Source organism: Delphinapterus leucas, chromosome 2, assembly GCF_059928025.1.
Source record: "Delphinapterus leucas isolate spDelLeu-1000000601 "Yukka" chromosome 2, BTC_Dleu_Yukka2, whole genome shotgun sequence".
Classification (NCBI taxonomy): domain Eukaryota; kingdom Metazoa; phylum Chordata; class Mammalia; order Artiodactyla; family Monodontidae; genus Delphinapterus; species Delphinapterus leucas.
In genome coordinates this window covers 85390068-85417866 of record NC_143130.1, presented here as the reverse complement: position 1 = coordinate 85417866, position 27799 = coordinate 85390068, and the positions used below count along the sequence as shown (strand labels likewise).

Sequence of the window (27799 nt, the reverse complement as noted above, 5' to 3'; positions counted from 1 at the left end):
AGATGTGCACGTTTACAGCAATCCAGGTGACCGTGAGCGCAGGAGCACCCCTAGGACTGCGGCACCGAAAATACGCTAGCTAGTCTGTCGTCCTCCCCGCTTCCACTCGCTGTGGGGACTGGAGCAGCTTCCGAGTCGCTGACACCACCCCTTCCCGCCTCTGGCTCGCAGGGAGCATGCGCTTCCATCCTCACTTCCTCTCAAGAAGGGAGCGAGAATAAGGTGACGCCCTAGCCGACCCGCTGACCGCTCCGCGTCACAGGAACTTCAGCACCCACGGGGCGGACAGCGCTCTCCTCCACCTGAAGACCTGAGTCCCGAGCGCCCGGAGCCTTTCTCATCCCTTTACCCCGGAGCCCCAGAGAGCTCCACCAGCTCCGAGCCCCCGCCACTCGCCCTCCCTGCGCCCGCCCTCCTAGTTCTTCCTGTTTTTACTCCTCCTTTTCATTCATAACAAAAGCTATAGCTCCGGGAGCCCGGCGCCAGGCTGTTTCTGAAGCCAAGCGTGGAAGAATGGGGTTCCTTTGGACCGGCACTTGGATTGTGGTGTTGGTGCTCCACAGCAGCCCAATTCAAGCTTTCCCCAAACCGGCAGGCAGCCAAGGTACGTGGACACTTTTCTTCCCACCTCCCTTTTATTTCGCCATGAAAAGGTAAAGCTTGGTATAATCCGCGAGCTGTAAATCACCTTGCCTCATTTTCTGATCACGTCATATCCGTGCATATTGACAGAGAAATCAGTTCGAATTTAGAGCCAGAAGACAGATTTTCCTCCCTCACTTTTTACATGATAGAACAATAACATAAGTTGTTTTGAAAGATCTTATTTTGAAATTGGGAGGGGGTGGCTTTCCCGCCTAATATATGGCTTGGTTTTTGGTTTTTTTGTTTGTTTGTTTGTTTCCTAGCCATCTTACAACCTTTCTCAGATATTCTATTCATAAAACGTGCAGTGTATGAAGAAAGCTTTTAATGTGCCAATAATACCAATCCAGACTATGCTCTGTCTAGTTGAAAACAGCTGGTAAACCAAGTGTTAGAACAATATGTTAGATTTCTGGTCAAAAAAAAAAAAAAGAAAAAGTGTAATTCTATTAACTCAGGAAATACACCAAGATAATAAGCAAGGCAACACTGATAATCATCGTTATTGTATAATCTTGATAATCTCTGTTAATATATATATTTGTTTCACAGTCATCCAAAAATATTTCTCCTTTTTTTTGAAGATTTTATTTAATGAGACATATTGTCTTTCCAATGAACAATTAAATTTGTATTTGTGTGTGTTTATTCTAGACAAACCCCTACATAATAGAGAATTAAGTGCAGAAAGACCTTTGAATGAGCAGGTAGGTCAGAAGTAAAATTATAAATGCTATTCCATTTTATTTTAGTTATTATTATTTAATGTAACTATGCCGCGAATTTTTAGCCATTTTGAATTCACAGACCTCAGGAGCTTAATAATAAACATTGAAATTATGATGGGAAATATAATTTTGGTAATTTTTATGTCCCAACAGTTAAATATAGAGAGTTCAGTATAATGCAAAGAGCTGCCTGCATAATAAGCCAGTAAGCTCAACATCACATCCATTCTATTGTAAGATTTCTTTATCAGAGATTTATCTTTTACCAATATTATCAGAGGGAATTAATATTTATAGACCATCTGCCCTTTATTTTATCTCATTTAATCCTTATGACATACTTTGAGATAGAAACTATTAACTACATCTTACAAACAAGAAAGCTAAATCCCATGGAGATTAAATTATTGAGCTGTCATATTTGGTAAGTGGTGGAGTAATGACTTAAAACCAGGTCTATCTCCTGTTTCTTTCACAGATTGCTGAAGCAGAAGCAGACAAGATTAAAAAAACATACCCTTCAGGTAATAAGAAATTACATTGATGTTAATTTAAATAATGTAGGCTATGAGAAGCTTAACTAAAACGGATATGCCTGGTTTGGGGGCTTTTCTTTCAGAAAACAAGCCAGGTGAGAGCAATTATTCCTTTGTTGATAACTTGAACCTGCTAAAGGCTATAACAGAAAAGGAAAAGAATGACAAGGAAAGACAGTCCGTAAAAAGTTCTCCAAATGATAATAAATTGAACCTGGAAGATGTTGATTCAACCAAGAATCGAAGACTGATTGATGATTATGATTCTACTAAGAGTGGACTGGATCATAAATTTCAAGGTAAATGAAGAAAAAGAAGTTTTGCTACCTATTTTCTCTAATTTGCAGTTTCCCATTATGGGTTAAGAGAAAGTCCTATATTTTAAAAATATCTCTTACACACTTACAATCCTTTATTAGTCATGTCCAAAATTGAGATAAAGCCCAAACTTACTGATAATGTGCAAAGCTCCAGCTCCACAGAAGCCCAGATTTTATTTTCTCTTTAAAGGTTACTTTACTGATGCTTTGAAAAAAATTTAAATCTACTCTCTATATTTTATGTTATTGAATTCATTTTAACATTCCAATTTAACTATTAGTACAAGCAAAATATCATAATTCTCAAACAATTAAATCAACAAAATACCCCCCCTCCCCAAGTGGAATATTCGTCACTCCCTTTTCAGTGTTCTCTTCCTAGCTATATCCTTTCTCCCTAGGTCATTCTAACCTTTCCACGGCTTCAGTTACCATCTATATCCTGATGTTTCATATCACTAGCCCCGAATGCTCTGAACTATAGACCTATATCTAGCTAACTACCGACTTATCTTCCCTTGGAAGTCTCAGATGCACCTCAAACTTAACATGTCTAAGATTAAACTCATAATTTCTGTACACCTTACAACTTAGCCCTCTTTCCTCTAGGAAAGGCACTACTATACATCCAGCTTTTCAAGACAAATCTATGAGTCAAACTATTTTTTTTCTTTACCTCTCAAATTCTAACCCATGAGTCTTAGCAATTTTATCTCCTATGTATCTCTCAAAATCTTTTTCTCTATCCCCAATCACCTCCATCTTTTTCCAAGCTCTAATCATGTCTCATTTGAATGAGAGCAAAATCTTCCAATGGATCTTCTAGCATTCGCTCTGACCCTCTCCATCTTATCCTTCACGTAGCAGCCAGAGTGATCTTTTCAACACACAAACATGAGCATGTCTCTGTTTTGCATAAAACCTGTTAATAGATTCCCGTTTCTCTTAGGATAAAACCCCAAATCCTTAACATGGCTTCTGCAGTCCTACATGGGCTGTCTACTTCTCTAGGTTCATCTAGCGCACATGATCTGATAGAAACCTTATTTCCTTCCTTCATGGCACTTACTGCAGTTTGTAATTTTACATCCTTGAGTGTGACTACTTCTGATTTATCTTTCTCTCCTAAACTCAACTGAAAACTCCATGAGAACAGAGACGGTGTCGTCCAAGTGTCTGGAGCTCGTGAATTTGTTGCATGAATTGATAAATGAACAAATGCACAAATAAAAGGATACATGAGGGAATAAATTAACTATTGTACCTAGGCATTGAGGTCTTCCTCAGTGTGTCTTCCATTCTGAGTACTGGTGCTTAGGAGTGACTACAGATTTTCTTATGTGTCTTAATTCTTTTCCACGGACCACAAGAGAATTATACTGATTATCTCGGTCAGAAAACAACTGCCAATTAAATTTGACTTTTATAGGCTATTGTAGGCTGAGGAGAATTCAGAAGTGTGTTTTATATGGATGGCGTGGGGAATATGGTCTATATTTTGACACATTTCATATTGTATACTATTCAGGGAAATGTTTTGGGGTTTTTTTTGTGTGAGGGTTTTGTTTTTGTTTTTGTTGTTTTGTTTTGGCTGTGCTGTGCATGGCTTGCGGGATATTAGTTCCCCGACCAGGGATTGAACGCGGACCCATGGGAGTGGAAGCGATGAGTCCTAACCACTGGACCACAAGGGAATTCCCAGGGACATTTTTTTTTTTTTTGAATTCTACTTTTTAAACTAAAACATTTGGGCTAGAAATAAATAGGCACTGGGCATAGCCCCATGAAAAATAGATTTAACCACTTTGATTGAATCGACCGTTTGATTTAATAAAATAAAAAAATAGTCTAAAGTTTGTTTGACTGCATTTTTTGGTCAGATGGGCTGTACATGCAAACAGAGGCAGATCTGTTTGTGATCTGATCACTAACTTGAGCAACTTATGTTTAAATTGTTCAACATTTTATTAACATGTAAATAGGTTCAGAACTACCAAGTGCTAGTTTTGATGGTTCCAGGTCTACCCTAGGGGTCATTTTAAGTCCACTTGAGTATACAGAAAAGATTCTTGGAGAGAATGATATGAGTGAATTGCTGATTTTCTCTCATACCCTGGTAATCCTGGAACCAGAAGGTTTGGGGCCACTCAGGTGACTAGAACCTCAGAGGTTTGCAGACTTACATCCCAGAAGGGAGGGCAAGGGGCTTAACTTCTGCAGGGTGCTTTTATACCTTTAGGAAACCTCTAAATGGGCTTGTGCTATAGGACCCACCAATTCTCCTTCTCAGTGTTTTCTACAGTATGTATGATTCAGGATTTTTGTAAGTTTCTTATAGGAAATAGTGCTTTGTGGCTCCTGTGTGCACTCACCAAACAAATATTCATTGAGCAATTACTATGTATCAGTCTATGAGCTAGACAGTAAGCTCTGTGCAGTTAGGGACCACATCTAAACTCCTTATCACTCTATTTCCAGTCCTGGCCCATATTAAGACTTTAATACAAATATATTGAATAAATGAAGGCCAAGTGCCATATTAGATGCCTGGAGATTCAGATGTAACTGAGCAGATGACAACTTTGAACAAGGCCCTTTCGCACCCACTTAGAGTTGTAAATGCTTTAAAAACTTATAAATATTGAACTTATGTTTGGTTTCCCTCTGAGGTCTGTATAGGAGGGTGAAATACCCCTTCACGAGCAGTAGAGAAGCCATTCTGAGTAATTCTGTCCATTGTAGAGGAGCAGGGGAAATCACTGGAAGGCAAGGAGCATTGCCCACCTGCTCAACTATCAACCCCATCTAGCAAAGCTCTGCTAGGGGAGCCTGAAGTTCCTGGCTCAAGAGAATACAGCATTGCAGAGGAGGAAGCTATTTCTTCAGAGTGTTGCTAATGTTCTTCCTGTTGTGAAGTAAATGAACTGAAAAACAGTCATCTCATTTATTTTCCAGCTTCAGCAGGCAACCACTGTTCTTCCTTTTTCAGATCCCGAGGGATAAGTGGGAAGGGAAATAAATGCTTCCACCTCTGCCTAGACCCAGGGAAGTGTCTGCTCCACATATTCCCGAGAGTCTGACTTGCAACCCACAAATGGAAAAATCAGACCTAAGTGATAGTGAGTCTCTGCTCCTGAAAAACATGGGTGATGAGCCCAATTTTCAGTCAGCCAGGAGGGGAACTGATTTTACAGGGTTTTCTAAGGGACTTTTCTGCTCATTCGTCACGCTGGTACACAGGACTCAAAGGGCTCACAGCTCATGGGTTGGCCAACAATTCAGCAATCATATACTGTCAGAGAACTTCCAGCCCTCTGTGTATACTCACCCTGCTCATTTTCCTAAGCTTCTTTCCAAACAGCAAGAAGAGGACATTCTGCCTGAGGCTGCACATACTTCCAGCTTCATAGAGTCTAGAAGAAGTCTATGAATCCCCAGGAGCTATGGAAGAAAAGGAGAGAATCAGAATAGAAATATGTACTAGGTTCTTCTTTCTTTGAGTGAATATGATCAGAATTATTAGGGTAGGATTTGGCTAGGGATGCAATGTCTATTTTCTCTAGAAGATAATTGTAGTTCCCTTATTTCAGGTACAAATCTACGGTTCATAAAACTACGTTAACTTTCATACAATACTTTGCAATTTAAAAGGTGCTTTTACATCTTATTCCATTTGATCCTCACAATCCCATGAAATAGATACTCTTATTAACTTCCTTTACAGTGGTCCAAGGATATATAGATAACAAGAGGGATCACTGGAGCTAAATTTCTGATCTTTCCAAGCTGCCTAGAAGTGACAGGTTAAGTGCCTTGTAAACTTGCATGTATGAATATACTGTTCCATGTGGTATAGATTGGAAAAGACCAATTAATTCCTGGGAGTGCTCTGTGGACATAGTGCAAAGCTTCCTTGCCACCAACCCTACTGTATCCTTCCTTTCCCTCAGGAAGGGCCCTTGCTTTAGTCTGGAGTAGTCCTGCCAAATGTATTCCCAGGAAAGCCAAGGATACATATCTGTGAGCTTTTCTGCTGAGATTTACATAGATTTACATATTGTTTTGTGCAAACCTGTGATCACATTTCAAAAGCTTAAATTCCAGGCACATAAAATAAGTTCCCCATTCTCTGGAGAAAGAGGCTTGTCTTAAGCTGCCTTACATAAAGGTGCCCTGACACATACTCACAAGTAAACAGTTATTCCAGGTAAGTCATAAAATCTTCAGTACATACTCTCTGATTCTGGGTGTAAGGCAGGTTTCCCCACCCTCAGCCCAGGAATTTGCCCGCAAAGGGAGTACATGTGCAGGTAATACCAATCTACTCTTGTGGGGAAATGGAATATCAAATTATATAATATATAGAAGGGTGCTTTGAACAATACTGCATACTATCTAACAGTATTTTACTTTTTGTACTATTAGTGCTAAAAACGGAGAGGCCTTTTGTGTTATTTTCAGATCTTCCTCTTATAATCACATAAGAAGCTTTCAGAATTTCCATTATCATCCTAGGTTCTTAACTTGAAGTCAAATTTTATTTTAAACCAAGAGTTTACATGGACTAAGCACCACCTTAAACATATTCCAAAAATATTTGAGTGTACAAGATATAGATTATAAATCTAATGTAATCCAAGAAATAGGTCTGTGACCACCTCAACGTGAAGTTGTGATTGCTCTGTCTAGATGATCCAGATGGCCTTCATCAACTAGATGGAACTTCTTTAACTGCTGAAGACATTGTCCAGAAAATTGCTACCAGGATTTATGAGGAAAATGACAGAGGAGTATTTGACAAGATTGTTTCTAAACTGCTGAATCTTGGCCTAGTAAGTCATATGCATGAGAATAAACCAAATCTTAGGTTGGAATATGCTAAGGAGCCAAGCCACTTCATTCAAAGAGCCAAATGTTTATAATGCATCTACTTTATACCAGTCACCATGGGTCTCGAGGACAAGTAGGACACCATTCTTTCCCTCTAGGAATTTATGGTTTATCAGAGGCACTAGACAAGTATGCAAGTGCTCATGATGCAAGGTGCATAAGAACCATCTGAGTGGTTCAGTGTGCCAGAGGGTGGATTATATCCAGTTATGCAATAAGGAAAAGCTTCAGAGGAGGAGGTGTTTGAAGTGAGCTTAGAAGGATGGTTAGGATTTAACCAGCAGAAGTTTAAAAAAAAAAATGTGTTAGATGAGAAGGAAATAAGATGTGCAAAGCCACACAATGATTGGGAAGCCCTAAGCAATTCAAACTGACCCTGCCCCAGCTTGGCTCCCAGATACTAACACAGGCCTGGCAGGCTTTAGGAGAGCACTACATTTGCAGGTTTCAAAGGTTACCTACTATGACCTGCAGCTGAGGACTGAGAAACAACCCTCAAGTTGTTTCTCAAATTAAGTATTCTGTGGGTTCCAACAGATAGGACTGATGCTTGCACAATGGGCCCAAAGCCACCTCTTCCCAGGAGTGCTGAGCAGTTACTGTGAAGGCCAGCATGTAGTAGAGGCATAATCAAGGGATGTTCAGAAGAGGGACCAGAACATTCTCTAGTCTTCTAAAAATATGTGTTCAACTAAAGAGTTTAGTCTAGAATTTGTTTTAAATCACAAAAATGGGAATAACAGTTATATGTTTTGACTCTTTATAACAGATCACAGAAAGCCAGGCGCACACACTGGAAGATGAAGTTGCAGAGGTTTTACAAAAACTGATCTCTAAGGAAGCCAACAGTTATGAAGAGGAACTCAATAAGCCAACGAACAGGACTGAGAGTCAGGCTGGAAAAATACCAGAGAAAGTGGTATGTATATGCAAATGTATATGCATCTATTATGTATGTGTATATGCATGTGCATGGATGTGTGTGTATACTTGTATTTGTATATAATTAACACAGTCTGCGTATAATTAGTACTTCAGTTTGTGCCAAATAAGAATTGGGGTATGTGACATTTTTAGCCCACTTAAAATATATACATTGATGAAATACCAATGAGTTAAAAGATATAAATGAACTCCACTTTGAAAATAGTATAAAGATGCATGTTATATGACATAGTAAAGATTATGCCTTATACCCCAGAGTAAAATAACGCATAATATTATGTGAAACGGTTATTTCACATAACAGTTCGTATAATCACAGTGCACTGGATGCAAGTATTTCACAACAGAAGTTGGTGTCCAACTTCTGTTCACAGTGGATGTCTGTCACAGTGGATCATCTTCTCCCAAAACCCCAAAAAAGAAACTTGGGCTGATTTGATCCTTTTCCACACCAGCTTTTATATTCCTCAGAGCTAGTTGCCTCATGCTGCCTCTCTGTCTACCCTGTGTCCTTCCACCTGCTCCTTCCTCTTTCCATTGGCTCAGAGGCCTGTCTGTCATCCTTTACTTAGACTTGCCATTCACTTGTCCTTGTCCTTGCTGGACTCCTTGCCTCTTCATCTTTTCTTTGGCCTCAGCCAAACTACTAAAATCATTCTTTCCTCCTTGAATTCCTTTTTAACCTTCTAGATGGAGCTAACTATAGGAGGATATAAGAGGATATCAAACTCCTCACCTCTCCTTTCATTTTCTCCACCAGAGCACCCATACCCCATGCATGGCTCTCCAACATCCTATCCCAAATACAAGGAAAAAGGGTATATAGACTTATGGTCCTATTTTAGGGAAGGCTAGAAAACAGAAATTGGTATGGATTGTTTTTGTTTTGTTTTTTACTGCTAGCCAAAAATTCTCCTTTGTTCTCCCTACTTCCAATCCCCACCATCTGCCATTTTTAAAAACAGCTTTTGAAGATCCACCCACCCTAAAAAAAACCTATCCAGATTTATCACAGAACTCATGGCTTTTACTCAAACTTACCAATCTGAACTAAAACTGACATAGCAATATTCATGATCCTTCACTCCCATTATATACTCCTTACTTCCCATCTCTAAAATGTCCATATGCTTGACCTGCTCACTCATATTATCTCAATGCATAAATGCAAACAAAATATTCTTTCAGTAAATGTTTATTGAGGTACCACCTATGTACCAAACACTGGGGATAAAATGCTCATTTAAAAAGATACAATCCCTGCTCTCATTATGCTTAAGGTCTAAGGGAAGAGGTAGATGGTCTTCAAATAGTCATGTATTTTATTTTATTTTACTTTTTAAATAAATTTATTTATTTATTTTTGGCTGTGTTGGGTCTTTGTTGCTGCACGCAGGCTTTCTCTAGTTGCGGCAAGTGGGGGCTACTCTTCATTGCGGTGCACGGGCTTCTCATTGCGGTGCGCGGGCTTCTCGTTGCGGTGGCTTCTCTTGTTGCAGAGCATGGGCTCTAGGCGCACGGGCTTCAGTAGTTGTGGCACGTGGGCTCAGTAGTTGTGGCTCGCAGGCTCTAGAGCTCAGGCTCAGTAGTTGTAGCACAGAGGCTTATTTGCTCTGCGGCATGTGGGATCTTCCTGGACCAGGGCTCAAACTCGTATCCCCTGCATTGGCAGGCAGATTCTTAACTACTGCGCCACCAGGGAAGCCCAGTCATGTATTTTAATTGTGACTGCATTAAGTACTCTGAGAAAAGAAACATGGTTCTACTAGACCTCAAAAAAGGAACCTGTCTTGGACTTAGGCTTGGGGAAGGCTTCCCGGAGGAGGTGACTTGAGCCAAAAACTGAAGGCTGAATAGGAGTTAACTTGTGAATATGATAGGCAATATGTAGAGAAGGATGTGTGGAGTACCCAAGTAACTGAAACAAGGACAGTGTGGCTGCCACACAGAGAGAGCAATGAGAGATGAGACTGGGGAGGTGGACCCAGGCCAGATCAGCAGGGTCTTATCAGCCATGTACAGATTCTGATCTTTATCATAAGAGCAATGGGAAAACACTGAAGGATTTTAAGCAAAGGAGTTACATGATCATATTTTTAAAAAGATAACTGGCTACAACGTGGAAAATGCAGGGTTGGGAATAGATTGGAAGGTGGGTGGTGTACCAGTTAAAAAGTAAGAAGTGAAGGTAGCTTGGACTAGAGTGGGGTAGTGGAGAAAGTGAGAAATGTATAAATTTGGGATAAATTTAGACAGTATGGCCAATAAGGCTACTGATGGATCGAATGCAGGGAAATGAAGAGGCAAGAAAGGCTCTTACATTTCTGTCTAGTTCACTCAGTGGAGAATGGATCATTAAGATAGGGAACACTGGACACACATCAGGTTTGGGAAAAAGAGTCTTGTGTACCCTCCCAGCCAGCGTTTAAAATGTCACCCAGGAATCACTAAGGTATGATTGCTCTGCTAGTATTAGACATTGTGACAGGCTTTCCTGTATCTTGGCACCATCCCTCTTGGTAGATTCTATAAACTCAAAGCTCCCCTCCTTGGTGAAAGGCAGTTTTATGAAGAAACACTCATGAGAACTGGTGGAGGGAAACTTGGCCAGAGCAGGAACCTGTCCATTCTCCCCTGAGCAGGAGCCAGGGTCTTCAGGTAAAGCACCTGTCTCTAAATCCCAATGATCTTCCCATGTAACTAGATGCCCACACGCCTGCAAAAGAGTTTGATCCTGCAGGAGCTTACAAAGGAAGAGATATTCTTGCACTTCAATTCAAGCGCGTCACAGAGGAAAGAATCATCCTGGATTGTCATCAGTTCTAAGAAAAATGTTTATTTTGTATTGATTTTTTCCCCCACTGTAGACTCCAATGGCAGCAATTCAGGATGGTTTTACTAATGGAGAAAATGACGAAACAGTATCTAACACCTTAACCTTGACAAATGGCTTGGAAAGGAGAACTAAAACCTACAGTGAAGACAACTTTGAGGAACTCCAGTATTTCCCAAACTTCTATGCACTACTGAAAAGTATTGATTCAGGTAAACATTGTTTTCTGACCATGTGGAACAGAAACAGTAATTCCAGGAAATGTGTGGGTGGGGTTTTTTTCTTCCTGTTTTCAATTTCTAAATTCAACCATCAATGACATACATTATGGCCTCAGGGAAAATAGTTCACATTGATTTTTTTCAAAAGAAGTGTACTAGCCATGGAAATATTTAGGAAAGGGTAATCAGGAAAGGTGGAATTTCTGGATAATTTAATCTTCATGTTAACAGAGGGTTCATTTATTTGTTCAATAAACAGGTATTGAACACATGCTGTGTTCCTGGGATTGTAGTGAACCTTGTACCGATATAGAGATGAATCAGAGTGTTCCTGGCCTGACCCAGTTCAGCCTCAACTTTTATTGCAAGTCTCTTTTCAAAAAGGCTTTATTTTCCTCTCTTAGTAAGAGCAGTGTATGGAACATAATTTATTATTTTTAAATGATTCAGAATTTTGCTTTTTAGATATTTTCAACTTGTCTTCAAATGAATTGAACTAAACATTGGACTAATGAACGTCAGGAGCCCAAAACACGCTTGGGAAATGTTCTGCTTTTTTTTTTTAAAAAGTCCTTAATGTGTTGCTCTCTTTTCTTTTATATGTGCACCAAAATAAGTTGACTGAAGATTTCAGCTCATGTTTATTTTTTGTTAATCTGCAAGGATTAATGTGCCAAGGATAATGTGCCAATTTTCTGTTGTTATTGTCCATACAGCTGCCCTGCACTGCCTTATAGCTTTTCTTCTTCCTGTTTAAAGATTCATCGCCAGTTTGAACATTTGTAATAAAGACTTCTGTAATTGTAACATCTTTCCCCAAGAAGTGACCTTAGAGTAGACTTCATTTCTGGGGAACATCCTTTTGTCCTTCAATCCCAGACATTGGCCAGATGGCACCAGCCCCCCTGCTGGTGTCTGCAGGGCTTGTACATCTTGAGGGTCTATTCTTGCCCCACTGGTTGGCATATACCCAGCTCAGAACCTCTGTCATCCTGGTGAGTCACTTCTTGTCAGTGAATTGTATCAGCATAATACCAAATATTTATATGGATGTGACCTTGAGCAAATAATGTGATTGCTGAAGTTATTATTTACCTGCCCTTTTCCAGGATTTCTCTCCCGCACCTCTTCTCCCACCTTCCTCTCTCCCAACTTTGTGACTTTTGTGGTATTTTTAAGATTCCACTGTATGGAATATTCTTTATTTTGTGTGTTTTTATCTTTCAGTTTCCTTGACCCCATTCCTTATTGCCTTTGTTTTTATAGACTTTTAATTTAAATACTTACACTGAGGTCTTTGATAGTACCCATCTTTTTTACCCAGGGTCTGAACCAATTGAGAAAACCAAAGTATCTTTGCTACTGATACAGACCGGGTTGTAGAATGTAGCTTGGTGTGAGAGCCAGCAGTGGGCTTGTCTACTCCCTACCCTCAGTCTAGCTCTTGGAACAGCCAATCCTGGAAGAGTTTGAGTCTGTACAGCAGGCACATTTTTCAGTTCCCTGCCTTCCACTGTTCCAGGGGAATGGAAAGAAGAAAGATTCCAAATCCCCATCCGTCAAGAAAAGTAGACTAATGGCTGTTGGCTACCAACCTCATCTGTGAGGGGGATGAAAAAATGGAGGGAAAGGCTAGAAGTATGTAGAGAAAATCCTTCCTGGCAGCTAAAAGAATAGGGAAACAGTTCTCTAGCAACTTAGTTTTTCTTTCCTTCAAAAATGGAAATAGATTTTTTTTTCTGATTTTAGAATTAATATAGCCACTGAACTATTATGGAATCATTGGCCATCTTGTTCTATCAGGATACAGAACAGTATGTCAAATATGAAGTTTCCAAGAAACTGTTAGTAGTGGTTGCTTATAGGAAGTAGGAGTTGTGGGGAGGGAGAGGAAGAGAATATTCCTTTCACTGTTTACTTCTGTACCATTGGAATATTTTCACTATATGCGTTTATTCTTTCAAATGAAATAAATGTTAGAAAGCAATATATACTACTGTTAAAAAATCAACATTCCATTTAAAAAATAAAGAAACATGTGTGTCCCTATTTCAAATATTAAGCTTGATTAATGAAAACAGGTCATTCCTTCCCTCAAAAACATACGACCAGAGTAGAGAAAAGTTGTTGGGTTACCAGTCTTCTAACTTTCCTTTTGAGTTTATATTATCTCAGGTTGCAAACTGTCTCTATCATCTACTCTATCAATAAAATATTTTAGATTAAGGTAAACCGTTTTGGAGAAGTTATAATTACCCATTTCTGAAAAAGTTCAGTATACCTGTACATTGTTCTGTATTACCAATCAAGTCTTGGGCTTTTCAGAAATTAAATATATTTTAGCTATAAATGGTTTAGCTGTATATGTAGGGAGAACTATTTCAATAAGATGCTGTATTTCATAAATTAACATTGAAAGATGAAGCTATACTCCACTAGTCTTTAAAAAATTATTTTGTCCTTTTATATAGAAAAAGAGGCAAAAGAGAAAGAAACCTTGATTACTATCATGAAAACGTTGATTGACTTTGTGAAGATGATGGTAAAATATGGCACCATATCTCCAGAAGAAGGTGTTTCCTACCTTGGTGAGAGTCCTACCTCTTTTGTTTTCACAGTGGTTAGTTTTCATTGTCCAAAATGAATGAGAGATTTGGCAACAATTATTTTACTAATTTGATAATTTATGCCAAAGTAGCCTGAATCATCTGGGTAATCAGAATTGCCCAGCTTGACAACACATACAAATAAAATTAACTAGACGTTTTGAGCTCTTTATATTTACAGATCCAGTTCAAATACAGACATTTCACCTTTGTTATATTTTGTCTTATTAACATTTTCTAATAATCTCGCCAGAGATAATATTATTAAAATTTGACTTTTTTTTTTTCCCAATTGTGTTTGCATGGTTGGGACAAAAAGAGTCTTGATTTTAACCAGTGCGGCCTATGTGTGGTGAGGAGGAAGGAGCACTGGACTAGGCATCAGAAGTTCTGCTTCCTGGTCCCAGCTCTGCCTCAGACCAGGTCTGTCATGCTGGGGAAGGCACTCACCTTTCTGGACCTCAGTTTTTGCATCTATGAAATAAAGGACTCTGTTACCTCTAACCGGGGCTGGTAAACTACTGGCCATGGGCCAGTCTGTCCCATCACCTATCTTTGTATAGCACACAAGCTAAAAACAGCTTTTACATTTTTTAACGGTTGAAAAAAAATAAAAATAATAGTGTTTTGTGACATGAGAAAACTACATAAAATTCAAATTTCTGCATCCATAATCAAGTTTTATTGGAACACAGCTGTGCTTCTTTGTTTTAGTGTTGTCCGTGGCTACTTACATGCTACCATGACAACGCTGAGTAGCTGCATGTGGCCCTCAAAGCCAAAAATACTTACTAACTGGCCCTTTATAGAAAAAGTTTGTCAACCTTTGATTCCTTGAACTTTATAGATAAGCTTAAACAATCTTTGATTCTGCATGCAGGTTGTTAAAAGAAGAAAAGCCTTTTGTTTTCCTGCTTGGTTTAGTTAATCACCAAATACCATTCATCTCAGAGGTCCTTTGGGCAAAATGAACTCATGGCCCCTTACTCTGATCACTGATGGGGGAGGGAGAATTAAATGGAAGAGAAAATCTCATAGGATACAGTAATCCAGAGTTGTTCTGTATAAATGCCATTTTTTTCTACATGAAAACTAGTTTTACTGTTTTTTTTCTGATTATAAAAGAACATATTTATTTAAAAAAATCAGTCAATGCAAAAAGATATTAAAAAGACAGTGAAAAAATGACTCATAATATATATATTATGTATATAATACATAATAATGTATGCGCACATACACATACATACCTATGTCATTTTTTTTCTTTTATCTTATTTAACAAAAAATGGGCTTAAGTTACACACCGTGCTTTGTGGCCTACTTTACCCACTTAATAGTAGATCTAAAACATTGTTTCAAATCCATCATTGTTTCATATCAATACCCTGTGACTCATATTTTGCACTTAAGTCATTTATTCTATGGAAATAAATTAGAGATGCCGCAAAGGCTGTGTGCAAACCAGGTATTTCCACTATTATTTATAGCTGTGCTGTCCAGTGTGATAGTCACATGTTGCTATTTACATTAACAGTAATTAAAATTAAGCAAAATAAAAAATCTGGTTTCTCAGTTGCTCTAGGCATATTTCAAGTGCTCACTTGCCACAGGTAGCTTGTGGCTACCATATTGAACAGCACAGAAATGAGTATTTCCATCGTTGCAGAAAGTTCTATTGGACAGCACTGGCTTATAGAAACAAAACAATAGAAATAAACTTGCTACCCCACAAGAGGAGACTATATAAATTATTAATTCTTATTTAGACTAAATTTTATTTTTTAATGTTTGCATTTTTAATAATTGTATGTTTATAAATTGTGTTTTGAATATTGTTTATAAACAATATTTTATAAACTACTTTTAATAATTATAGTGTTTATAAACAATAAATAAATAAATATTGTTTATAAAGACTAATGATGGGGGAATGTCCATGATATATTATTGAATGCTTAAAGCCATTTAGAATATGACCTTAATTTTGGTGTTAAAAAATGGATATGCATAAAGAAAGAAAGTTAGAAAAATAAAGTTAGAAAGAAATATACCAAAACATTATCTGGGCATAGTAAGTGTTATTTTTTCCTTATAATTTTCTGTTCATTTTCGTATATAACTTTTACAATCAGAAAATGAGTTGTATGTAGAGAATTTTTCTGTACAAGCATGTTGGCTTTTGACTGTCGCTGCCATGAAGGTACACCCTCAGACCCTCGAGGGCTCAGGGGCAGCATGGGTAGAAGAGAGAGGATTAACTAATCTCCTCTCCTCCATCTCAGCATGTGACAAACAATGATCAGTGATCTATCCTTCTGTTCTGGTCCCAACAATGTATGGTGACTACAAAGGTTGCCAGCTGTGGTCGCTATTTCAAAGAAGAAAGCAGAATGTGTCACACAATAGGATATACTGATTTTCTTCTCAAAAAGGGGTGGGGTAGGGTAGAAGGAAGAATTTTCTTGGGGAGAAGTAATACAAAGTAATAATGGACTCTTTATAGACTAATTGCAAAGAACTGCTTGTTTGCAAATAGCCCTGTCCTATTAGTAAGATGGATATGTGACTGGTTAAATAACTGAATACCAGGGTTGTGGATTCTAATTCATTGACTGCCTTGAGGTAGTCGCAGTCTAGATTCCTATCTGGTAACACCTACAAGATGTTACTCCAAAGAGCAGAGTTAGGACAAAGACAAGAATACAGATTTCAGCTTAATATGAATAGAGAAATTCTCGCTCTTAAGACATCTAACATGATGGAGGGGTTAGCTAACCATGGTAATCATTTTGCAGAATATAAGTGTATCAAATCAGTATGTTGTACTATACCTTAAACTTACACAATGTTCTATCTTAGTGAAAAAAATATTTTTTAAGACTAACAATAGAATTGGCTGCCTCGTGAATTAGTGAGAGCCCTGAATGACAGAAATCCAACTGTTTGGCTTAAGCGACAAGGGAATTTATTTCCTCATGTAACTGAAAAGTCCAGGGGTGGGGGTAGTCCACTTCAGGTTTGTGAAGCCCACCACAGGAATCTATCCCTCCCCATCTCACTGACTTTTTGTATGTTGATTGATTCCAGATAAACTGCTCCATTCTGGAAAAAAGATGGCTGGTACAGCTCCAATCTCACATCCGCACAGTACAGCAATCCTAGTGGAGAGAGAGCCTCTTTCTCTTAGCATTGAATCTCACTGGCCTGGCTTTGAGTCCTGTGCTCCTCCTTCAACCAATCACCATAGCCTGAGGGCTGGAGCAGCCAGGCCTGGGTTATTCAGCCACCAGTGGAGCAAATATGCTGAGAGTGGGAGAGGTCTGGGTTCTCCAAAGGAAAATCAAGGTGTAGTTACCAGAAGGCGTTGAGTAGGCCAAAACCACAGTTGTCCATTATAGGCCTCAATCACAGTGGTCACAGAAATGTGGAAGGGACTTCTGCAGTTAACTAAGTAGGAAGCTGAACTTGAGGATCTCAAATTGTATGCCTTTCCATCTTGAGAGTCAATGAAATATAATCCATATCAAAGCCCCTTACTAGCAGTGCTGATATTGTGGAATTGCTGTTGTGCTATTTCTGGTGAGATTTAAACATTTTTAGGAAAACTTTGAAATGGTCTTTTAGGACATAAAATTTTATTTCTTCTCCTCCCCCCTCCAGAAAACTTGGATGAAACAATTGCTCTTCAGACCAAGAACAAGCTAGAAAAAAATGTTACTGACAATAAGAGCAAGCTTTTCCCAGGTATGATTTATTTTAGTATTTTTCCCCCAGCTTTTAGCAAAATAACCCTTTTGAGTGGTAAACCATGAACTTCAATAAACATTGATAAAGAATTACAGATTTCAAAAAGTTTGAAAACCTGAAATCCAGCCATGGGATTAAGTAGCGATAACCTTGGCCAGTCAGCACAGAAATTTAATCCCAAGAAGCATTGAAAAGAAATGAGGACTTTACTGAAGCGGTGGCTGGTGGGCAAAGGTGAGAGCTATATCCCAAGTTGAGCAATCCTTCCTAAAATTCTCCTTTAGGTATCTTTTTCTCTCCCCAGATCACCACTGTCCCTTACCCTCCGTCCCCTCCTGCTGCTCCCTCCCATACTCTCCCCTCCCAGCTCTTCTTTCTCCTCTGGGACAGTCTGTGCCCCCGTGTGGTATGATTTATGCCCTTCTCTTGGTTTCCTCACTTCTGCATCCCTACTCATCACCCTGCTTAGCATGGCGAACACCACGGAGCAGAGCCGTGCAAAGGAGAATTTCAGGGATGAGGAAGGCGCAAAAAGAGAAAAGATCACCAACTCTTTTTTTTTTTTTTTTTTTTTGCGGTACGCGGGCCTCTCACTGCCGTGGCCTCTCCCGTTGCGGAGCACAGGCTCCGGACGCGCAGGCTCAGCGGCCATGGCTCACCGGCCCAGCCGCTCCGCGGCATGTGGGATCTTCCCGGACCGGGGCACGAACCCGTGCCCCCTGCATTGGCAGGCGGACTCTCAACCACTGCGTCACCAGGGAAGCCCAAGATCACAAACTCTTATACTTTAATTTTGTGTCCCTATCACAGAAATTATGTACCTATATTTGATAGAATATACAGCCCTTTAAAATGATGTTTTCAAGCAGTTTTTAATAACATGGAAACATTCTTCCATAATGATGCTAATGACAAAAGCAAGGAACAAAATTGTGCCACAAATATGAAAAAAAATGCATCAAAAAAGTATATATATATATACTACAACACTAGTAGTGGATGTTTAAGGAGACAATAACTGATTTTTCTTTTTTCCTATTTTTCTGTAGTAATAAACCTTTTACTGAAAAAAGAAAAAAGCTTATCATTAGACTGCTTGACATTCCTTATTTTACTGACTACAGGGATGCATTACCATTGTTTTCAAGGGGTTACCTACTTCAAGTTTTATGATTCTTTAATTCAATATAGGATTTCTGGAAGGAAGTATAGTTATCTTTAAGTGAGAAGTGAGCAAGCGTTATTATTGACAGCAAGGGTCCAATACTCTTCTTTGCATTAGAGTGACCAGGGATAAGGGAGTATGAAGAAAGAGGCAGGAGAGAAGTCCAGCCATAGCCCCAAACCCTTAGGTGCTACTCTGAGTAACAGACTGTTCTTCAAAAACAACATCAAGGAGAGATGGGGCAACTACAGAGTTATTTTCATTTGGAATCAAGACTCAAATTTACTTTGGAAACTGACCTATCCCACTTGAATGCCAACACTGATTAAAATAAGGAGAATAATCTACACTCTAATAACACAGTGTGGCAGAACAGAAAAAACGCAACCAGAATCCAGAAAGCTGGGAGTGGGGGGTGTTGGCCCAGCTCTTCTGCTAACTCAACGGGTGGCCTTGGGCACATCTCTCCCCGCTTTGGGCCCCAGTTTCCTCTTCTGTGAAATGGTGGGGAGGGAGGAGTCACACTAGATAATCACTAAGATCTCTTTCAGCTCAAAAAATGATCTGACCTCAAACTACACCTTTTTAATAAAATGTATTTCTACACTAGGAATTAATTAATAGATAGGAAATAGGGTTATAATAGTGCACAATTTGATTACAGTGCCATCAGAGAAGAGTCATGAAGAAACAGACAGTACGAAGGAAGAAGCTGCTAAGATGGAAAAGGAATATGGAACCTTGAAGGATTCCACAAAAGATGAGGACTCCAACCCAAGAGGAAAGACAGATGAGCCAAAAGGTATGGAATTGACAGCTCTACGTTGACAATGAAATTGGGGAAGCAAAAACTTTCACTTGAAGGGTCATCCACAAGTCAAGCCCCACCAAATCGGAGAAATTAACATCATCTGTATACAGAAGATTCAGCACGTGGTACCTTTATTTGAATAGCAATTTTTTTTAATGGTCTTGAGTCTTCTGGAATGGCAAACTGGTTTCATCTTTTGATGGACTTTAACGTCCAATGGGCTTTTGCACTTTGGGAGGAACACTCATGACCATTTGTGCATTGTTCAATGTCCAATTTATGATCTTATGAATTTATTAAGCAATATTCATTTAAGCGTAATTGACACTCCTCTTAATAGTCACATACTACTTATTTAACAAAGTCATCAAAATTTATGGATTTAACAAAGCAAATTTTCTTAATCATTTATACTGATTGCAATCTGACACTTTCAAAGACTTGATTAAAAATCATAAATCAAATATATTACATTTCCTTAAATAACCTAAATACCTTAAAAAAGCAAAAAAGCACACACTAAACTAACCCAGTAATTATAAAACTTGTTTTTATCCTTATTCTTACACATTCCTGGGGTCAAATTTTTACTCAGCTCTAGTAAGTCTATGATATAAATTCACATCTTCCAAGGTTTGAGAAACTTTACTATACCCAAAGAAAAAGACCCTATGAAGTTGCAAGTTCAAAGTCATTACCACTCTGATTTCAGGTCAGGATGCGGGATCTGGTTGCACAGTCCAATGTTTCAAGCCCCTTTAATTACAAAGTGTGCTGGTTACATCATAGAAAATTTATGTCTGTATCTCAGATAGATATTCTTTTTCTGAAACTCAGTGTCTTTACCAGAAGCTGTGAACAGATGGCTTAAACCTACTTTATTTTTTGTCATGATATATTGAACTCTTTGGTATAACTGGAACCCTATTTATATCTTTTTCTGTATCTCATTAGTAGGGTCATCTTGAGGTTTCCTTCCCTGGAAGCTGAGGGAATGGGTCATTTCTCTCTTGGGAGAGGGGGTAGCAAGTGTGACATTCAGCTAATTTATCATCTGGAAATACACCATTGGGCTCCCTTTTCATTGTTTATTATATATACTCATTAGTGGCAATGAACTGAGGGACTTCCCTTATTCCTTGCTGTAATATGATAGGAGACCACAAAAGCTGATCATGTTCATGGTATAGCTCTTAATTTTGAAGAGACTGCTTAGCCCTCATACAAGTTCCCAATCTCTCTTGCTCATACAGATAGAAACAGGTTCACATTCATACTTGATAATAGACCCATGCTTAACAGTGTCTATGTATTAAGTAGAAAAGAAAGAAGCTAGCTATGTATTTAATACCTTGTAACTTAATAACAGCAATAAAAGTACAAACTATTTCTCTCTTATATTACCACTCTCTTTGTTAACACTTTATATTAAACTTCTCCATTTATGTAAGTTGTTCCAGTTAATGATGATAATGACGACGATGATGATTTTTCTGTTTAAATTGGTGTAGCTTGGGCAGTAACCCTGCCTCCAAGTTTCTCCTTTGTCCTTTTCGCCCTGTACCCAGTGGTTTTTAAAGCATCTATGCTCTCTGGCAACAACAGACTATTTTTTTTTAATTGAACTATAGAAAAATGTTGTAGTAGTTTTAGGTATACAGCAAAATATATATATATATATATATATGTTTTTTCAGATCCTTTTCCATTATAGGTTATTACAAGATATTGAATATAGTTCCCTGTGCTATACAGTAGGTCCATGTTGTTTATTTATATATAGCAGTGTGTATCTGTTAATCCCAAACTCCTAAACAGGCTATTCTAGACCTACTCTGAATTTTCCTGTCCCCCCCCCGAAAAAAAAAAAAACTTGAAATCAATTCTCCTTCAAAGAGTTCTGGTTCCTTTATGTAGAAAATATAGAAAATCCAACCTGAGTTACATGAGTTCAAATGAGTGGTGATGTTGGCCAAAGGTACTGCTTGTATTCCAGTTATTGGGACTTTTTGACACAGGGCCGAAAAAGAAATTTTTTCTTAATATATCAAGTTCATGTCGATTTTTCCTATCTCACGAAGTTTTAGATTATTACACCCCTCTTCTCTCTAGGATGGATTTCATAGACCACCACAATTTTCTCCTATATTGACATTACTGACATATGAACTCTAATTGTTTGGTGGTAGCCTATTTTGGGAAAGGTTATGAGGTTGCATCTGGACTCAGGAGGAAAGAATGTTGCGATGATTAATTAATAATGTTTGTCATGGGCATGGAAACGGGGAATTGGTGATATATGTGTCGCTTTTGCTGGCCAGTCATGCTGCCTTGATGTTTCCAATCAACCCTAGGCCCACTTTGGATGAGTGGTAAACTTTTTTTTAATGTCTTTTAAAAATTATAGTAAAATATACATAACATAAAATTTACCATTGTAGCATTTTTAAGTGTACAGTTCAGTGGCATTAAGTACATTGATATCATTGTGCTACCATCACCACCATCCATTTCCAGAACTCTTTTCATCTTGCAAAATTGAAACTCTAAACTCATTAAATAGTAACTCCCCATTCCCCCTCCATCTTCAGCCCCTGGCAACCACCATTCTACTTTCTGTCTCTATGACTTTGACTACTCTAGGTACTTCAGATAAGTGGAATCATGCAGCATTTGTTCTTTTGCTACCAGCTTATTTCACTTAACATAATGTCCTCAAGCTTCATCTATGCTGTAACGAGCGTCAGAATTTCCATCCTTTTTCAGGCTAATAGCCCATTGAATGTATATACCACATTTTGTTTATCCATCTGTTTGCCTCTGGACACGTGTGTTGCTTCCACATTTTGGCTATTGTAAATAATGCTGCTCTGAACAAATATCTCAAGACTAAAAAATATTCAATTTGGGCAGGGGGAATATTCCTAGAAGTGGAATTTCTAGATCATATGATAATTCTATTTTTAATTTTTTGAGAAACCAGTGTTTTCCATAGTGGTTTCACCCTTTTACATTCCCACCAACAGCGTGCAGAAGTTCCAGTTTCTCCATATCCTCACCAACACTTTTATTTTCTGGTGTTTTTTTGTTTTGTTTTGTTTTTATGGTGGCCATCCTAATGGATGTGAGGTGGAGGATGAGTGGTAAACTTTTGAAAGACAGCTAAGCAGGAAAAGAGTGGTCCTGTGGCCTGAGATAGAGAGCTAGGAATTGGGCAGCACAGAGGACTACAGCTCAGTGTGCCTGGATCATCTCCTCTGGGAGCAACCCACATGTGATGACCATCCTTCCCTAGAACAGAGCAAGCCATATCTATCTAGGTCAACTGACTCGCTGAGGCAGTATGCTCATTGCTTAGGACACCTTATATCGCCGTGCAAATATCCCTAGGAATGGGTGCTACCCGGTCTCTTACTTGTTTTAGGAAAGCATTTTGTAAAAAAGGAATATGAAGGAGTTGATTCTTGGTAGCCCACTACTTCCTGTTTAGGGTGTGAGTGTGTGGAGACTAATGATGAGGTTAGATTTCTTATTAGGATTTCCATCAGGTAATAATGGGGAGAGAGAAGAGTAAAACTCCATCCAGTTAGTGTTAATCTTTTTTTTTTTTTTTTTTTTTTTTGTGGTATGCGGGCCTCTCACTGTTGCGGAGCACAGGCTCCGGACGCGCAGGCTCAGCAGCCATGGCTCACGGGCCCAACTGCTCCGCGGCATGTGGCATCTTCCCGGACTGGGCCACGAACCCGTGTCCCCTGCATCGGCAGGCGGACTCTCAACCACTGCGCCACCAGGGAAGCCCAGTGTTAATCTTTGTAATGGCTCTCCTGAAACATTAGGAAAAGGGTAGGGATTTGGGGCTAAAATTAGTCCCCCCCCCATTATTTAGAGACTTAATTTACTCATGCTACCCCTGATCCTATTTACTCTGGGATAAGGAAAACTGATTCCAGTATGGTTTAGAAAACACCAAACTGAGCTTAAGCCAAGGGCCAACATTTCTTGGAAAAGATGTAATTAATGCCCAAAAGGACATATTATGACACATATCTTTGTATTCACAGTTGCTTTATTTGCACTTTTCTCAAAGGCTATTTTGCTTCTTTGTTATAAAACCCAGGGAGAAAACACCTGTTGTCTCTAGGCAGAAAAATAAAAGAATCTACGTGGGTGAAGGCAGGGTTGGCTGGGTTTCTTGAGACATTTATTCAGCAATAAATAAACATTTATTCCAATGGCATGTCTGGCACTGTGCTCAGAAAGCTACAGAAGGAATTTAAGGACCAATGCCTGCCTTTGAGGACTCAGGCAAGCTCTGAAATGACCTAAGAATAGGCCTTAAGTCATATGTAGGCAAATACAACACAAGCCACATATGTCTCTCCCTTACTGACGAGTCAGCAGCATGTAGAACAGGCTCCCTTCAGAGAAGAAGCTGGAGGACGTTACAGAGCAGAGCAAGAGATGAGGTAATAGCTAAAACCACTTAAGGAAATAATTATAAGCAGGACACATTGGCAGGAATATCTGTAGGGAGTCTGTTTTGGTCTTGTGATGTGAAATGATGGCCCCATCCAACAAAAGCAAATATTGATTAACCATGCCAAGCATATGCTGAGGCCTGTGAGGAATAACAACAACAGGAATAACAACAACAGACTACATTTATGTCACTCTTCAACTTACAAAGCAAGTTTACATGCATCTCACTTCAGGCTAAAGGTAAAAATTCCAATTTAATTACCAGTGATGAAAAGTGACACGTTCACCTTTGAAAATATTTTAGACTATTTAAACCCTTGCTTTCTACAGGGACTCACACTAAGAATAATATTTTAAGATATCGATTTCTAGTTGGTGCAGTTATTTGAATGATTTGATAATTATTCCTAAATATAGGGATATGCCAATGAAGTCAAATTTACTCCAATTTCAACCATATTTATAATGGTGCTTAATTTTTCAAATAAATTGCTCTCTGGAGACTGAAGAACTTTAAAGTTTTATTCCATGAGCTAAGTGGGGCTCTTTTTGCCAGTTTGATGTTTACACATTCACTTCTGCTCTATGAGTCACTGAAAATCTTTTTTAAAAATCATCCAAGGGGTGAAATAAGTATTACAATACCCATAAACTCATTCCAATGCTATCATTTGTCAAGTTTATGGCTAGATAATGGAATTAAGATGAAAAGGTCATCTCTAAGATAACTTTCCCCTAAATATCCTATCATCCCCCATCTTTTTTCTTTTTTAATCTTTTAAAATATTTATTTATTTATTTTTGACTGTGTTGGTTCTTTGTTGCTGCATGCAGGCTTTCTCTAGTTGCAGCAAGCAGGGGCTACTCTTCATTGCAATGTGTGGCTTCTCATAGCAGTGGCTTCTCTTGTGGAGCACGGGCTCCAGGCATGCAGACTCACTAGTTGTGGCTCGCGGACTGTAGAGCACAGGCTCAGTAGTTGTGGCGCACAGACTTAGTTGCTCTTCGGCATGTGGGATCTTCCGAGACCAGGGCTTAAACCTGTGTCCCCTGCACTGACAGGTGGATTCTTAACCACTGCGCCACCAGGGAAGTCCCCCCGTATCTTCTTTACAGGAGCCAGAAAAGAGAAAGCAGCTTATTTAATTAATAAATTGATAATAAGTTGACTAACTCACGGGGATGCTTTTATTTTTAAAGCAACACAGCAGGGGAAAATTCGTGTCTTTATTCAAGCCCCAAGGCATTCTGTTGGAAACGTCCAAAAATAGTGAGGCTGTCTTCTTCCCTATGAGTCAGCAAGTGTGCCAGGAGCTAAGGCAGGCCAGAGACCTACCACCAACACAAGATTTTCCAGGACAGCAAAGGAGAATTTCTCCCCATATACAGAAACCACGGATCTTCTTTTCAGAATTCACTCCTTAATTTACAAATAAGTAAACCAAGCCTTAGAAGATGAACAGTGTCGCCCAAGAGCTCATAGGCAAAGAGTGGCAGAGCTGGGGCTTGAACTTCTGTCCCTTGACTCCCACCAGTGGTCATCCCAGCATCTTGCAGGCATGTCAAATGGCATCATTTTGCACAAGTTCTTTTTCTTCTTGGCAGTGCCATTCAGCTTGTGGGATCGTTATTATTATTTTTGGGGGGGGGCTGCGTTGGGTTTTTGTTGCTGCGCGTGGGCTTTCTCTAGTTGTGCGAGTGGGAGCTACTCATTGTTGCAGTGCACAAGCTTCTCTTTGCTGTGGCTTCTCTTGTGGCAGAGCATGGGCTCTAGGCTCGCGGGCTCACTAGATGTGGCTTGCGGGCTCTAGAGCGCAGGCTCAGTAGTTGTGGCGCACGGGTTTAGTTGCTCTGCGGCATGTGGGATCTTCCCAGACCAGGGCTCGAACCCGTGTCCCCTGCATTAGCAGGCGTCTTCTTAACCACTGTGCCACCAGGGAAGCCCAGCTTGTGAGATCTTATTTCCCTGACCAGGGATTGAACCCGGGCCCTCAGCAATGAAAGCGCCAAGTCCTAACCACTGGACCACCAGGGAATTCCCACAAAAATTCTTTAATTGAATGGCTCTGGGGCCCACCTTGACATCCATGATACCAGTATCAGTTGCTTTGTTCAAACCTATAATCATATAATCTTTACTATATGGAATTTTAAGCATTATACCAAACAATTTTCATAAGCACTCTTTTCAAACGTTTAATATCTTCAGTATATCTAATATTCAGTAGGTTAAACTATTGATTTCTACAGAGTTGTTTGTTTTGTCTTGGTTTGGTTTGGGTTTTTTGAGGGGGTGTTTGCAGATCAGGATCAGGACAAATTCATGTATAATAAAGGCTATTTCTCTTGCAGGGCTGAGAACCAGAACAGCCAGAAAAACAGGGCTGCATCTTGACTCTGGCCCTCTTCCCATCTGCTTCAGCATACGTTTTAAGGCTTGTGTCATATTACCTCAGCCATGAGCTATTTTTTTCCAAAGGAAGCTGAAATGAATTTGAAAAAAATAGGCCAGTTTTCCAAAGTGGACTCTCATGGGCTTTTAATGCACACTGTGTAAATAAAAGATTTGCTTTACAGCTCCCGAGAAGAGAAAATGTAAACAGGAACCAGCTGCTTGTCTCTAAGAGCAGGTGAACACCTGCTTTTATTCCCGTTGTTTCCAGTGCCCCAGCAAATGTGCGGAGGTCCCAATACTGGTGGCGGTGGTTCCCAAATTTTGCCCCACATTCGAATCATCTCAGGATTGCTTTAAAAAAATCCTGATACTTAGTCCCTCCTCCAGATATTCTGATCTATTTGGTATGAGGAGTTACCCGGGCATCAGGATTTTTAAAAGCTCCCCCCAAGTGATTCCAATGTGCAGCCAAGTTTGAGAACCACTCACTGCCTGTTGGCCAGTTTGGTAATGACAACAACAGTCACTAAATCTCTAGTCAAAAAGGTGAATTTTACCCAGTTCCACTCATTAGAGGTTCCAGATTCATTCTGGTTCAAGATCAGGCTCTGACCCTTACTCAGCTGTCTGCTTGGGCCCATCACTTAGCCTCTCTGAGCCTGAGTTTCCTCATGAGTAGAATGGGAACAATAATGCTTATTTCATAGAGCTCTGTGAAGATTAAGTGACACATGGATATAGTATGTTTAGCACTTTGGTAGGTGTTTTATTTATTTGTTTATTTATTTATTTATTTTTGCCTTCATTGGGTCTTCGTTGCTGCACGCGGGCTTTCTCTAGTAGCGGCTAGCAGTGGCTACTCTTTGTTGCGGTGCACAGGCTTCCCATTGTGGTGGCTTCTTGCTGTGGAGCATGGGGTCTGGGTGCTTGGGCTTCAGTAGTTGTGGCATGTGGGCTCAGTAGCTGTGGCTCACGGGCTTACCTGCTCTGCGGCACGTGGGATCTTCCTGGACCAGGGCTCGAACCCGTGTCCCCTGCAATGGCAGGCGGATTCTGCCTAATGCAGAATCCGCCTGCCAGTGCGCCACCAGGGAAGCCCTCATAGGTGTTTTAAATTGTTTCTGATGTAATTATCACCTAAATTCAGAAGCCATTGAATTTCAAGTCTTGTAAATAAATTCATTTTTTGAGGAAGGAGGGAAGGAAGGGAGTGAGGGAAGGAAGGAAGGAAGACTTATACCATTTCTTTTTAAAGATTGTAGTTTCCCCAGTTTGGATGCCATGCTCACCAGACAATCTTCTGATTATGATTAGCTTCTATATAGAAGCCTTCATCCATTTACTCACTCAACAAATATTTACTGAGTGCCTATTTTGTATTAGGCTTTTTCTAGGCATGGGAGTACATCAGCAAACGAGAAATATTTCTAAGGGAGGAAGACAAATAATAAGCTTAATAAATAAATTATGTGATA

General features: G+C 39.4%; 1 protein-coding gene across 1 annotated transcript in view; it reads left to right on the top strand.

The window, feature by feature from the left end:
- Window positions 1-331: 331 nt before the first annotated feature.
- The window catches only part of SCG3 (secretogranin III), a 39696-nt gene continuing 12228 nt past the window's right edge, over window positions 332-27799 (top strand). Inside the window, exons 1-10 of the mRNA XM_022579486.3 lie at window positions 332-604; window positions 1300-1352; window positions 1852-1897; window positions 1993-2208; window positions 6919-7061; window positions 7889-8038; window positions 10932-11109; window positions 13590-13706; window positions 17388-17471; window positions 19304-19441. Coding sequence (XP_022435194.1) covers window positions 514-604; window positions 1300-1352; window positions 1852-1897; window positions 1993-2208; window positions 6919-7061; window positions 7889-8038; window positions 10932-11109; window positions 13590-13706; window positions 17388-17471; window positions 19304-19441 — 1216 coding nt within the window. The 5' untranslated portion in view covers window positions 332-513. The remainder of the gene's footprint in view (window positions 605-1299; window positions 1353-1851; window positions 1898-1992; window positions 2209-6918; window positions 7062-7888; window positions 8039-10931; window positions 11110-13589; window positions 13707-17387; window positions 17472-19303; window positions 19442-27799) is intronic.